We start from the raw sequence: 13,171 nt of genomic DNA, 5'->3' as shown, positions 1-13,171 counted from the left end.
AACCCTCGGGAGAACCCGTCTGGGGTCCCGGGGAAACTCCGGGCCGCCTCGCCCTGCCGATTCCAGGCCGGGATTTCTCCCGCACTGACTTTCCGGGCCGGTGCCAGCCCGGCCTCCGGGTCCCCAGCCCCCGCCGCGGGGCCGGCTGCTCGGGGAGCGGGAGGGGGCAGGAGGCGGAGGAGGAGTTTGAGCGACTTTGTGGGGCAGCCAGGGCCTCGGCGGCCGCTCGGGCGAGCGCGGGAGAACGCGGGGGCGCCCGCCGGGCTGTCCGGAGCGGCCGATGGGGCCCGTGTGAGCGCGCCCAGGCCCGGCCCGGTGCCCGGCGGGCGGCAGCATGTCCGCGGGCGGCAGCGCCAGGAAGAGCACCGGGAGGTCCTCCTACTACTACCGGCTGCTGAGGCGGCCCCGGCTGCAGCGACAGAGGAGCCGCTCCCGCAGCCGGACCCGGCCTGCCAGGGGTAGGCGCCACCCCGACCCCTGACCCCTAGACCCTCTTAAGGCCACTAAGCCACCTGATGCCCTGGGATGCTAGGGACCGGGATCCTCCTTCCAGCCATTTGCCGGGGGTTTCCTCATCCGCCCCTTCCTGAGTCTGCCGGACCCCCCATTCCCCCAGCTTCTGCTTAGTCCTCCTCTCGCCGGGGGAAGCCGAGGCTCTAGGGTCTCCTCTTAAGCCAGGGACAGGGAGAGGGGAGCCTGGAATCTTTCTCCGCATCTCAGATCAGACCTCCTACCCCACTGTGCCTCAGTTTACTCAGCAGCCGGGCAATAAAGTAACCCAGGGTGGATCTGAGCTTTCCCACACCTTGCCTTCCCAGCCCAGGCCGCGGACTTCTTTCTTCCCTTTCCAGGAACTTAACGGGCTCCCCACCTCTTGGGTGCTAGGACAAGTGGGTGGACCTCAGGGAAGGAACCGTGACCCCTCGAGCGGGTGGGCGCCAGCTCCTTTGCAAAGTTTCTCTCCATCAAGCTCAGGAGGCAGGACGAGACGGAGGGGGAGGTGCGAGCAGCATTTTCTTTTTCCAGTAACAGGATCCTCGGCTGGAAATGCGTGTGATCCCGGGGGCTGCGTTTGGGCGGGTGGGGGCCGGGACTTCCTTCCCTGGCTGAGTAGGAGGGAGGGAAGCCCCTGGGAGGAGGAGGCCTTCAAAGGGGCTCTGGGGAGGCTGGAGTCCTAGGCAGAGGTTCAGGCCCACCGAGGGTGCCCGTGGGGTGGAAGGGAGGAGAAAGACGGCGCCTTAGCAGGGACCTGGGCCGAATTGACACCATCAGGTTATCTTGAAAGTGGGAAGCCGGGCCCTGTGCCAACAAATGCCATGCAGGGAATCTGGTAGACCAAGAGGGGCCACATTCCCACCCTGCAGGCTGCCGTTGTGTGACCTGGGCTGAGCTGCCTCTGAACTTCAGTTTTCTTGTCGGTGTGAGGGTAAATGAAGCAGGCAGGTAGTGTTCGTTTGCTTCCACCAGAATGGGGAAGACTTTTCCCACAGTCAGGTCTGAGTAGCGCTGTGCAGTCCAGGGCTTCCTCAGGAAGTAGTGAGTTCCCTGTGCACAGAAGGGTTCAAGCTGAGGCTAAGTGTGTGCACAGGTGTGTGCTGGTAGTTCAGTCCTCAAGGGTCTCTCAAAGCTTGCAATCCCCCCACTCCTGCCTTTCCTGAAGTCTTAGTAAGTACAGAATTAACAGTACTAAGTTACTTAGTAAGTACAGAATTAACAGTACTAAGCCTTTAGTACTCCTTAGAGGGAGTACTAAAGCCTTTAGTACTCCTTAGAGGGAGTACTAAAGCCTTTAGTACTCCTTAGAGGGAGTACTAAAGCCTTTAGTACTCCTTAGAGGGAGTACTAAAGCCTTTAGTACTCCTTAGAGGGAGTACTAAAGCCTTTAGTACTCCTTAGAGGGAGTACTAAAGCCTTTAGTACTCCTTAGAGGGAGTACTAAAGCCTTTAGTACTCCTTAGAGGGAGTACTAAAGCCTTTAGTACTCCTTAGAGGGAGTACTAAAGCCTTTAGTACTCCTTAGAGGGAGTACTAAAGCCTTTAGTACTCCTTAGAGGGAGTACTAAAGGCTTTAGTACTCCTGGGGAAGGCTTTATCTCAGTGGTTCAGGTTTTGGTTCTTCTATCTCTGTCCTATTTAATTCTGTACTTGCTAAGACCTGGAGAAAGGCTTAGTACTGTTAATTCTGTACTTACTCCCTCCCCCTGGACTTGGTCTGGGAGACCGGGAATCTGGGCTCAAGCTTTGTGACTTTGGGCAAGTCATTTCCCCTTTCTGAGCTTAGTTTTCCTGGTTGTAAAATGGACCTGCCGTATGTGGAGGATTCAGTGAAGAAACTGAGAAATGGGAGCTTTGAAAATGCCCAGTACTGTTCAGACCACCCTAGGGCCTCTCCTTCTGCACCCACCTCACGTCACCTCACCCACCCGCCCCTCCTTTGCCTGAGAAATGCCCTGTGTGACCTTTTCCTCTTCTCACCTCAGCCCAGTTCCATCCCTGACTGTAATGGGAGTCGCGCTCCTGCTCAGCTGACCTCCTGCTCAGCTGACCAGGCAGGGGATAATCAATGTGTCAGGGGCTGTCACCTGAGCCCCAGCTCCCAGACCCCACATACACAGGATCACTGCTTGTGTCCCAGCTTGAAGGAGCTCACAGCCTGCAGAGTCGGGAGGAGACTGTCTCTGAACAGAAGTTATATCTAGGGAGATCAGGGAGAGCTTCACAGAGGAGGTGACATTTGGATGGGATCTCACAAAATGGATAGGGTTTCCCTTCGCAAAGGGAGTAATTGAGTCAGATCTGGGTTCAAGTCTCAGCTGTGCACACAACTATTCTACAGCCAGTTACCTCTCCAAGCCTCAGTGACCTTGTGTGGTCAATGGGGCTAGCAGTGACAGGGTCATGTGAGGGCCAGAAGCCAGTGCCTGGGACTAAGGCTGCAGCTGAGGGTGAGCTACTGTCTTCTCTCTGGACAGAATGAACAGACTGCGCAGTCAGGGAGAAGGAAAACGGCTTGGGTATTGAGAATAGAGTTCCTCCTGGGTTTGGGGAGGGGAGTGGATTGGGAAGGGGGCTGGGTGAGTGGGTGGGGAAGAGCAGGCAACAGTAGTTTGGATTTGATAAAGGGCCTTGAACTTTGGGAGGCCAAGGCAGGAGGAATCCTTGAGCCCAGGAGTTCAAGACCAGCCTGGGCAACATAGCAAGACCCTGTCTCAATATTGTTTTTGTTTGTTTGTTTGTTTGTTTGTTTTAAAAAAGAAGGCCTGGAGTGATGAGGAGTTAGTTACAGCTGCAGCCAGGGTGTAGGGTGGAGGCTGGAGGCACCCTGTCCTCCTCCTCCTTGGTGGGAGGCAGCTAGGGCAGCCATTGCCCTCCCTCCACTAAAGCCTCAGACGCCTGACTCTGCCCCAGAGCCACAACCACCACCTGAGGGCAGGGCCCCACCCAGGGAGAAACTCAGGCTGAGGAAGCCACCCTGTGGCCTTTGAGCCAGTCCCTTCTGACCTTGAACTTCAGTCTCCCCATCCACATGGGGGCTTGGTCCCATGGTGTGGTAGCATCAGACCTCAGAGGAGTGGGTGGTGCCTAGCATCTCAGCCTGGATCAGACTCTTGCCCCCACACCCTTTCTGGCCTCTGGCACTAGCAGGGAAGGAAAATGACCAAGAACTCAGGCTGTGTATTTGTTCAGAAACAGAAAAATGCAAGGAAGAGTTGGTTGCTGCCAGGTTCTGCAGGTGGCCAGGCTGGGGGAAGGGAGCAGGGCTTTGTCCCTGGTAGGGCTGTGAGTGAGGGACAGTATCTGCAGTCTCCCTAGTTTGACCAATAAGGGACTTAGGTTCTTCCCTTTTCTGGGCTTCAGTTTCCCCATCTGAAGGATGGGCAGAGTGAGACCTGCTGTGGTTGGGGGTAGAGCACGAAGCTGGAGGGTAGCTGGAGGTGGGGTAGAAACAGTGACCTTCGGAGGGTGAGGGCCATTTGCATTTTCCCACTGTGTCCCTAACTCCACTTGAAGGCTGGGCATGTCCCATGGATTTGGGGGGATCCTTTCCCCAGAAGGGTATCATCAGCAAGGTGCCTCCCCACCTAGTCACACCAAAATCAAGAAAAGTTTTGTCTCTGACCCCTGTGTTTCCCCAGGGCTGCTAGGAGAAACAGAAATTTTCCTCTAGCCCTGGATAAAGTTCTGACCCATTCATTCAGCCAGTCAGCTCCTCTTAAGCTGGGCTTCAGCTTGGGTGCAGGGGCACATGGAGATGAATCACATGTGCTCCCAGCCCTTGCCAAGCCCCCAGTCTGTTGGGGAGGCCAGCTTGTTGGGGTGCACTAGGGCACAAGTCTCTTTCTAGGGGACAGAGCAGTGGTTAGTGGGAGGCAGGGGCTGTAGTTCCAGCTCAGCCGCGGACTGGTTGCATGACTGGGCACATCATAGGGCCTCAGTTTCCCCATCTGTCGAGGGGGGTTAATCTTGCTCTCCTGCCTCTTGGAATGCCTTTACCCATAGCCATGAGGGGTTTTGATTATGTTGTTCATGTTTTCATCTGAGTTTTTCTAGGGGTCCAGCCACCTGCCAGGCCCTGTTTTTCTCTTGAGATGGTCAGGTCCTCCTCCGTGCCTGTACACACCCCTCTTGCGTGCCTCTGTATCTTGCCCGCGTGGTGGGAAAGGATGGTTTCATACAACTGGTTCCTAACCAAGAGAACAGTTAGGTAAGGACCTGTGTGCCACCATGGGGGGTGGGTAACTTCTCAGGGGACCCTGGCTTTTTTTTTTTTTTTCTTTTTTTGAGATGGAGTTTCGCTTTTGTTGCCCAGGCTGGAGTGCAATGGCGCGATCTCAGCCCACCGCAACCTCTGCCTCCCGGGTTCAAGCGATTCTCCTGCCTCAGCCTCCCGAGTAGCTGGGATTACAGGCATGCACCACCACACCCGGCTAATTTTGTATTTTCAGTAGAGATGGGGTTTCTCCATGTTGGTCAGGCTGGTCTCGAACTCCCAGCCTCAGGTGATACACCCGCCTCGGCTTCCCAAAGTGCTGGGATTACAGGCATGAGCCACCGTGCCTGGCTGGGACCCTGGCTTTGATAAGGTCTGCAAGAGGCCTCTGGGGCAACAGCTTGAACTTCATGAGTTGGGCGAGCCTGAGAACAGCCCTGAGGTGGGGGGGTTTTGTGGTTCCCCAGTTTTCAAATGTTCCCTGCAAGGGCCCTAGGCCTGGCTCTCTGCCTCCACCTTGGATGACACCTGTGAAATCATTATGCCCTTTTCTGCCTTGTCTCTTCTTCTGTTTCTGCTGAGACACAATCTCTCATTTGGGGCTTGGCCCTAGCCTTTCCAGTCCCTCCTCTCCCTTACATACCTCAAGGATTGGGGAGCTCACTCCCTCTCAGGTTGTGTAATGAGGGTGAAAATGGCTCCTTTTTGTTACGGCTCCTGTGTGCTGCGTGCCTGCTCCGTGCCTGGCAATGAGCTCAACTCTGAACTTGCCTTGTCTTATGCAGTGTTCAGAACAACACTGTGAGATGGATACTGATACTATCCTCATTTCATAGGTGAGGAGACTGTAGCCCAGAGAATGAAAGCTTTGCCCAAAGCCACACAGCTCAGAAATGGTGGAGCCCAGCTCTGCCCACCTCCAGGTCCTGAGATTCACCTTGCGATATCCGTGGGCAGGCAGACCTTTCTAAGGTCAGGCCCTGGCTTTGAGAAGGCCACTTCCCTTCACAGCCAATGACTCCACTGGGTGTTCATGGCAATTGTCTCTCACAGTCTTGGTCAAAGCTTGGGAGGGAGGCAGGGGAGTGGCCCCGTTGGCATCTGGTTGCCTCCTCCACCTGCCTGGGATAGCTCAGGTGGGACCTCCCTGGCCTGCCCCTGCCCCCTGGATCCTGCTGTCATTCATGTCCTGCCAACCATGCCCTTTCCCAGGGCATGCGACAGGTCTCAGGGCCTCAGCCATGTTTCTCCACCAAAGCCCTTAGTGCTGAGGGTTCAGAGTCTGGTGTGAGGTCCCTGGAGCCTGGCAGACACCTGAGGCCTAATCCCCAGAGCTCTCTAGGTCCTCGAAGGAGGCCACAGGCCCCAGTGAATCTGCTGGAATGTCAGCCTCTTGCCCTTGCCTTTGTCCTTCCTGACCCAAGAGAACAGCTCTCTTTCACCAAGCTGAATGTGTGCCCGGCCCCATGCCAAGAGCTACTCCTGATTACCTCATGTCTCATCTCAGTTCTCCAATCCTCCTAGCAGGTAGGGGTTATTGTTGTCACTTTCCTTTGCCAGGTGGGAAACGGAGCTCTGGGTGTGATATTTCCTCTGCATTTTCCTGTTGGGGCGGTGAAATAACTGGTTTGAACCCAGGCCACTGGACTCAAAAGCTCATGCTCAGAAGCCCCAGGGCTCCCTCTAACTTTCTTGGTTGCTGCAACTCAGAGAGCGCTGGAATGGACGCAGGGCATGCTCCTCGTCTCAGCGGTTCAGGTTTTCGTTCTTCTATCTCCATCCTTCTATTTAATTCTGTACTTACTAAGACCTGGGGGTACAGGGAGGGGCTTGGAGCCTATTTGCCCAGCTACTGAATGGGGAGGTTGGAGAGATGGATACTTATGGCTCCAGTACCAGGAGCCAACTGTTCCCCTTGACAACTGGGGAAACTGAGGCCCACAGAGCCAAGGCCACTTGCCTGTGGTTACCTAAAGATGTTAACAAGAAATCCGGGTCTGGAACTCAGATCCCTTTGTATCCTGTTTCAGTGTCGGTGTAGTTTGTTGCTTTCCGTAAGATGAGCCCAGATAGGGAAACTGAAGTGCCTGGGCTCCTGGTTGGGTCTTCTGCGGGGAGAGAATGGCGATTCAACTCCCGTGTACTGTTGAACTTGACACAAACACGCTTACATCCCAGGCTGCATACGTGTTTTGCTTTAGAAATGACATGAAGCCTTTTGACTGTTTTTAAGAGAAAGGCAATGGCTGTGATATTTCCCCTGCACCTCCCTCTCAGGGCCACTTGGTTAAATGTCAGGAAAGGGAGAGTATTTCCTGGTCAGGAACATTCAGAGCTTGCTGGGAGCTGAAGTTTTGTTTTCCATTAAGTAGGTATTCGGGGAGTCTATTTCCCTCTGCCTGCTCTGTTTCCCTGGAAGCTTGCGCTTGACAGTTGCAGGGAGGAGGGGTTTGAGAATGAGCAGCCGAGATGCCCACGTATCGCGTGCCCGCTCTAGGAGTGGCAGGGTGGCTATTTTTAGCCATCCCGATTCAGTAGAGGCATTTCAGCGTTTGTTCAATATTTAATTATCCATCTGAAATTGGCCCATGTGGCCTTCAGTTTGGAAGCAGCTCTCTGTGCTGTGATTTCCCAGTTGCATAAATAAGGAAGCAAGGGAATCTCAATAGCCCTCCAAATAATAATAACGAAAAAAAAAAGTAGACTCGATACTCAGCAAAGACAGGCTTGGTTCCTCGGTCTAGACAGACCACCTGTATGTTAGCAGAGAAGCGCCACCGAGGACGCCCATCACGCCCTTGGAAATGCGGCGGTGCTCAGTCTCCGAATCTCAGATCCACAACTGCCTGGGTTTTATTGGGGATGGGTTTTCCTCCCTTCGCCAGGTTCCTGTGTTGACTTTGACAGCTGCTGGGTACCTGAGAGGTGGTTTGGGGATTTTGCTTTTGGAAGCCTTGTTAGCGTTTACTTCCCTCTTCTCTTCTCCCTGACAGACAGGAGAGTACTATCGGCATCTGGGCTGTGCTATTTCTTTTTCCTTGGCCTTTGGAGGCGATGTGCCGACATAGTTGTGAAATGAAAAAGGCAGAGCACAGGGAGGGAGATGTTGGGGCCATGAGGCTCTGCCTTCCTTCCCCAAGCCCCTGGCTGATGAGGGAGAGAGGGGAGAAGAGGAGAGAGTGGGGCCCAAGGGTGCTGGGCAGTCGGAGATGACTCCTTCCTACTGTCCTGCTTGGCATGGGGATTTGTGGACTTTGGGTTCGGAGACTGGAAACCAATAAATTGGTAATCTGGAATAAGCTTGGTTTTCTATCCATTTACACCTCTATTCTGGGGACACAGAGTTTGGCCTAGGAGCGTGTACAGAGTCCTGACTAGGTCATAAATGCTGTGTGACTGCAGACAAGTCACTGAACATCTCTGGGCTCAGAAGCACATGTAACAGATAGATATGATGCAGCATAGGGTGTCACTATAGGCCAGGAGAATTGTCATTATTAGCTGTTCACCCAAAGTCTGAGGTGTTGCTTGCAAATCAGTTAGGGCTGATCTAGAAAGAAAACGTTTGGGAGGCCGAGGTGGGCAGATCACGAGGTCAGGAGATCGAGACCATCCTGGCTAACATGGTGATACCCTGTCTCTACTAAAAATACAAAAAAATTAGCCGGGCGTGGTGGCGGGCGCCTGTAGTCCCACCTACTTGGGAGGCTGAGGCAGGAGAATGGCATGAACCCGGGAGGCTGAGCTTGCAGTGAGCCAAGATCATGCCACTGCACTCCAGCCTGGGTGACAGAGCGAGATTCCGTCTCAAAAAAAGAAAAAAGAAAAGAAAAAGAAAGAAAACGTGATGCCAGTGGGGACTGGACCCACCTAGGTGGTTTCTCAGCATCCCTACCCTGAGAGGCTGCCACAGGTCTCACTGGTACTTGTTCAGAGCAGCAGAGCTTTAGCGAGACACCTAGTATGTGTGACCTGGGTGCCAGGGGCTGCCACAGCAGATATAGCCAGCCCCTGCCCTCGGGAGCTCAGAGGCCAAGGGGAAGAGTCTTGGCATAAGGTTAGCAGATGGTATGACTGGAAAGGTAGGCAGGGCCTTGAGTGGTGAGCAAAGAGGGGAGAACAGCCCCTGGCAGGCCACTGGGAATCAAAGGAAGGATTTTGAAAATAACAGGAATGATAACAGTGATCTCCATGTCTTGAGCACTTACACGGCGCCAGGGGTTCTTCTAAGTCCTTTACATGCATCCTGCCTTAAATCATCATTCTCCCAGGTGGTGTTATCAGCTCCACTTTGTAGATGAGAAAACTGAGGCTCAGACTGGTTAAGTGACTTGCTCAGCATCACCCAGCTACTGAGTGGCAGAGTCCAGGATGTTTAACCCTCACTATACTTACCAGAGCTGTGATTTAGGAAAAGAACTCTTAACAACCCTCAAGCTAGACTGGTATGGTGCAGAGAGAAGAAAGTGGGAAGAGGGAGCAGGGAGGCCAGTCTGCTTCCTGGGGAATTTTGAAGGAGGCCGGCAGGTGCAGGATGGGGGAAGGCAGAGGGCAGGTGGAGAGGAGCTGGGAAGTTTGGAAGGGCTGACACAGGAGAGAGGATGCCGCCATCTGAGGGCCAGTGCTGGGCTCCTGCCACGATCTCTCCCTGGCCTGCGGTGAAATGAGGACTGTAAGGGCATTGCAGCGAGTTTCCCATAACATCCATTTCACTTCAGTAACCCATTTTGATGCCTCTTTTTTATTCTGAGATGATGGTCTTTGGATTCTTTGGGGTTAGAACATTCCTTTTATGCAATGCATAAATGTCTAGTATGCACCATACTAAATGGTGTTCATTTTTTTTAAACATCTATATTTGGCAAGAAAAGAAGTCAGTGGTTCTGTGTGGCCCACCCTCATATTATGCTACTTCATAGTTTTTATTTATAAACATTGAACTAGTTCCTGGAATTCTCACAGGATGGTAGGCTGACACCCACGAAGGAGAAGTCCAGGGGTCGTCCTTACAGCGAGAGGAGTGGGAGCTGGTGGTGGGATAAGGTGGTGGGATAAGGCCCTTGGAAAGGCGTGAAGAAGGGGGAAGATGAGGGTCAGTGAGGGCTGGGGTGGGGGGTGCCCGGCAGGCTGTGGACATGGCTGATGGGCCTGCCTTGGATGCTGATGCTGCAGGGGTTTTGGCACAAGACTGGGCAAGGGGCTTTTCAGGGAGCAGCTTCAGGAGAAGGCGAGAAAGGTGCTGGAGCCTGCAGGGGATCGATTATTTGGGGGAGAGGAGGTGTGGGGTGCAGAATAGGACAGGATTGGAGAAGTTTGGTGAAAATGGGGGTGCAAGAGAAGCTTGGATTTCCCATTAACTGTCAATACAGTCATGGTTCCACCTGGTATCTAGAAACCTGTTCACAATTGTAGGTTTAGCAGCAAACAGGGTGGGGTAAGTGTCTCTCCCCATCAGCAGCAGCCTCTGAACTCTCCTGGGACCCTGAGCTTCAGAGAACCCAGGCTGTGGCCCCCCTCCCCCACTTTGGCAATGCTGTCTGCAGAGGGAAGGGCCGGTTTTACTAGCACAGGGAGTGCTCCGGCTCCTGTGTGTCGGGGAAATTCTGGAAGAGGCTCTCTTCCAGAAGTTATGGAAGGTCCCCAGGAGACAGACCACCAGTTTGGGCCAAACCCCTCCATCTACATGAAACAACAACAACAACAACAATAATAATGTTTACGGCCAGGCACCATGGTTTATGCCTGTAATCCCAGCACTTTGGGAGGCCAAGGCGGGAGGATCACTTGAGGCCAGAAGCTTGAGACCAGCCTGGGCAACACAGTGAGACCCCATCTCTACAGAAAATTTTAAAATTTTTTGTTGTGGTGGCACAGGCCTGTGGTGTTAACTGTTTAAAAGGTTGAGGGTGGAGGATTGCCTGGGCCAAGGACTTCCAGGTTGTGACAACCTATGATCGCACCACTGCACTCCGCCCTGGGCAACAGAGTAAGACCCTGTCTCGAAAAAAAAAAAAAAAAAACCCAACTCCTAAGATTACAAAAAGCAGTAAATATCTATTACAGAACAGAAGAAAATAAAAATCACCTTTAATCCAGCACCCACCAATAAGCTCTGGGATCACTGGGGGGTTATTTCCAGCCCTTCCCCTTCTTTTCTTTAAGTTTTTGAAAATTCTAAAATATTCTAAAGTAGAACAGAAAAGCGTAGAAAATAATATTGCAGACACCCACCTCTCAGGTTGAACAAACCTTAACATTGCCATACCTGCCTCTCTTCTCTTTTCTTTCTATCTTTCTTAGAAATAGAAATGATTCAGGTCCAGAAGGAGTCAGGACAGTGTGGTCTACTGGCCAAACCCAGCCCCTTATCTGTTTCTGTATGACTTGTGAGCCAAGAATAGTTTTTACATTTTTAAAGGGTTGGAACAAAAAGTCAGAAGAAGGAGAACATAGGGAGTTATATGAAATTCAAATTTCAATGCCCATAAATAAAGTTTTATTGGAACACAGCCATGTTCATTCATTTGTGTATTGTCTATAGCTGCTTTCACGCTACAATGGCAGAGTTGAATAGCTGAGACAGAGACCATATGGACTTGTAAGCCTGAAATATTTGCTATCTGGCCTTTTATGGAAAGTTTGCTGACGCCCAAGATACAGCTAAAGCCACCTACTCTCCAGGCATAACTGGCCACCTAAAGGTGGTGGGTATCCTGCCTACATGTGCTTTCTGCTTTTACATAGAAGCCTATGCTTCCAAGTGTGTCGAATTGCATTGTGTGTTTAAAAATGGATATGGTGAAATTGCACATGGCAGAGAGGAGCAAACACATATGGACACCCTGAGACCTCCTTAGTTTCCTGAACTCCAGCAGCACGGAGTAAATGCCAGCTCTCTGCCAGCCCTGGAATGGGCCCTGCAGATGCAGAGAAAAGAATCGTGGGAAGAAAACTCCAGAAGAAAAAATGGGGAAAGTGACACTGCCGACTCAAATTACTAGAAATCCTCAGAAAGTAAAAAAGGAAAAAGAAACTCAGGGTTGAGAGAAGACTTTGGGCCGGTGAATTCATCCTTGGAGTGTTCAGGAAATCCAGAGATTTTTGGAAGGCTGGGAATTCTTTGGAAGTGAGGCGTGTCTGGAGATAAGGAATAGGAAGCATGGGCTGTCAAAAGCAATTGTTAGGGAGCTCAAGTAGAGAAGCAAAAGGAAAACCTGGGGACAAGGTCGACAGATGCTGAAAACCTTGTAGGATTTATACTAGGCTACACCAGACTATTAACGCGGCCAACCAGAGACCAACAAGGGAGCAAACCCTTGCACTGTCCTTGCGGAAGGGCCCTACCCAGCATCCTGGGATGTAACTGGGAAGGATGTGTCTCATTAGCACCTCTGCCCCACCTCTGGAATACCAGCTCCAAGCCAAACACGTCCCCTCTGAGGAGCTGCTGTGCCCTGCCCCCGAGTGCTCTATGTTGAGGATCCTCCGGGCAGGAATGGTGGGCTGGATGCTGAGCCCTCTACAGTTGTCCCCATGTCCCTCTCCCACCAGACTCCACTCCCCAGCAGCAGTGGGCAACCTCCTCTGATTCTGAACCACCTCCTGAGCTTAGAGACCATTGGAACTCGATCCCAGTTCCCTTTAGGAGACAGCAGGCTATCATAGTTCCATGGCCTCAGGACACTGTACCTGTACCACCTCCAAACTCAACATCATAAAGCCAAAACGTGAAATCAACATCCCTCATCTCTTTCTGCCAGGTAGCTGGGAGTGAGCTGGGCCCTGGGGACATAGAGAGAGGCCAAGGGCCAGGCGCGAACTCAGCTTCCTGAGTCACTTGGGACCACTGTCTTCTCACTCATCTCTGCACAGTGCCATTCCTTTCCCACATTGGGGCAACCCTTAGATTCAGAGATATCTGGGCTTGAATCCTGTTTTCAACGTTTCCTAGCTGTGTGGTCATGGTTTGAACTTCAGTTTCCTCCGATTAAAGGTGGAGCTGATGTTTCTTAATTCAGGAGTCGATTTTAGGATAAAAATACAAATACGTGGCACAGTCATTCTCTCTCTTAGATCTGTTTCTCCACATTTCCTGGTGATCCATTTTTATTACATAGAGACAACTAGTTGTTTTGGAACTATTTGTTGAAAAACATATCTTTTCCAGCATCAATTTACCTCGGCACTGTTTTTGAAAATCAATTGCCCATGTATGTATGGGTCTATTTCTAGACTCTATTCTGTTCCATTGATCTGTATGTCTATCCTTATGCTAATACTACACTGTTTTGTAAATTAGCTATGTTTCAAGATCAAAGTACTTCTTGAGACCAGGTAATGTAAGTCCCCCAACCTGTTTCTTCTTTCTCAACTTTGTTTGGCTGTCTAGGTCCTTTGGTTTGCCATCTAAATTTAAAATTCATCTTGTCAGTGTCCTCAAAATTTTTATTTTGGATTTTG

General features: G+C 51.9%; 1 protein-coding gene across 8 annotated transcripts in view; it reads left to right on the top strand.

The window, feature by feature from the left end:
• DAB2IP (DAB2 interacting protein) overlaps positions 1-13,171 on the top strand; it is a 215,934-nt gene that overhangs the window by 82,051 nt on the left and 120,712 nt on the right. The window contains exon 1 of one of the 8 annotated variants that reach the window (XM_034928978.3): positions 239-458. The exons of the other annotated variants lie outside the window; for them this stretch is intronic. Within the exon in view, the coding sequence (XP_034784869.1) occupies positions 335-458 (124 nt within the window). The 5' untranslated portion in view covers positions 239-334. Of the gene's footprint in view, positions 1-238; positions 459-13,171 lie in introns of those variants that run through there. 8 annotated transcript variants of the gene reach the window in all.

The sequence above is a fragment of the Pan paniscus genome, chromosome 11 (assembly GCF_029289425.2).
Source record: "Pan paniscus chromosome 11, NHGRI_mPanPan1-v2.0_pri, whole genome shotgun sequence".
Lineage (NCBI taxonomy): Eukaryota > Metazoa > Chordata > Mammalia > Primates > Hominidae > Pan > Pan paniscus.
Note: the sequence above shows the minus strand (reverse complement) of the source record. Positions and strands in the feature narration are given on the sequence as shown.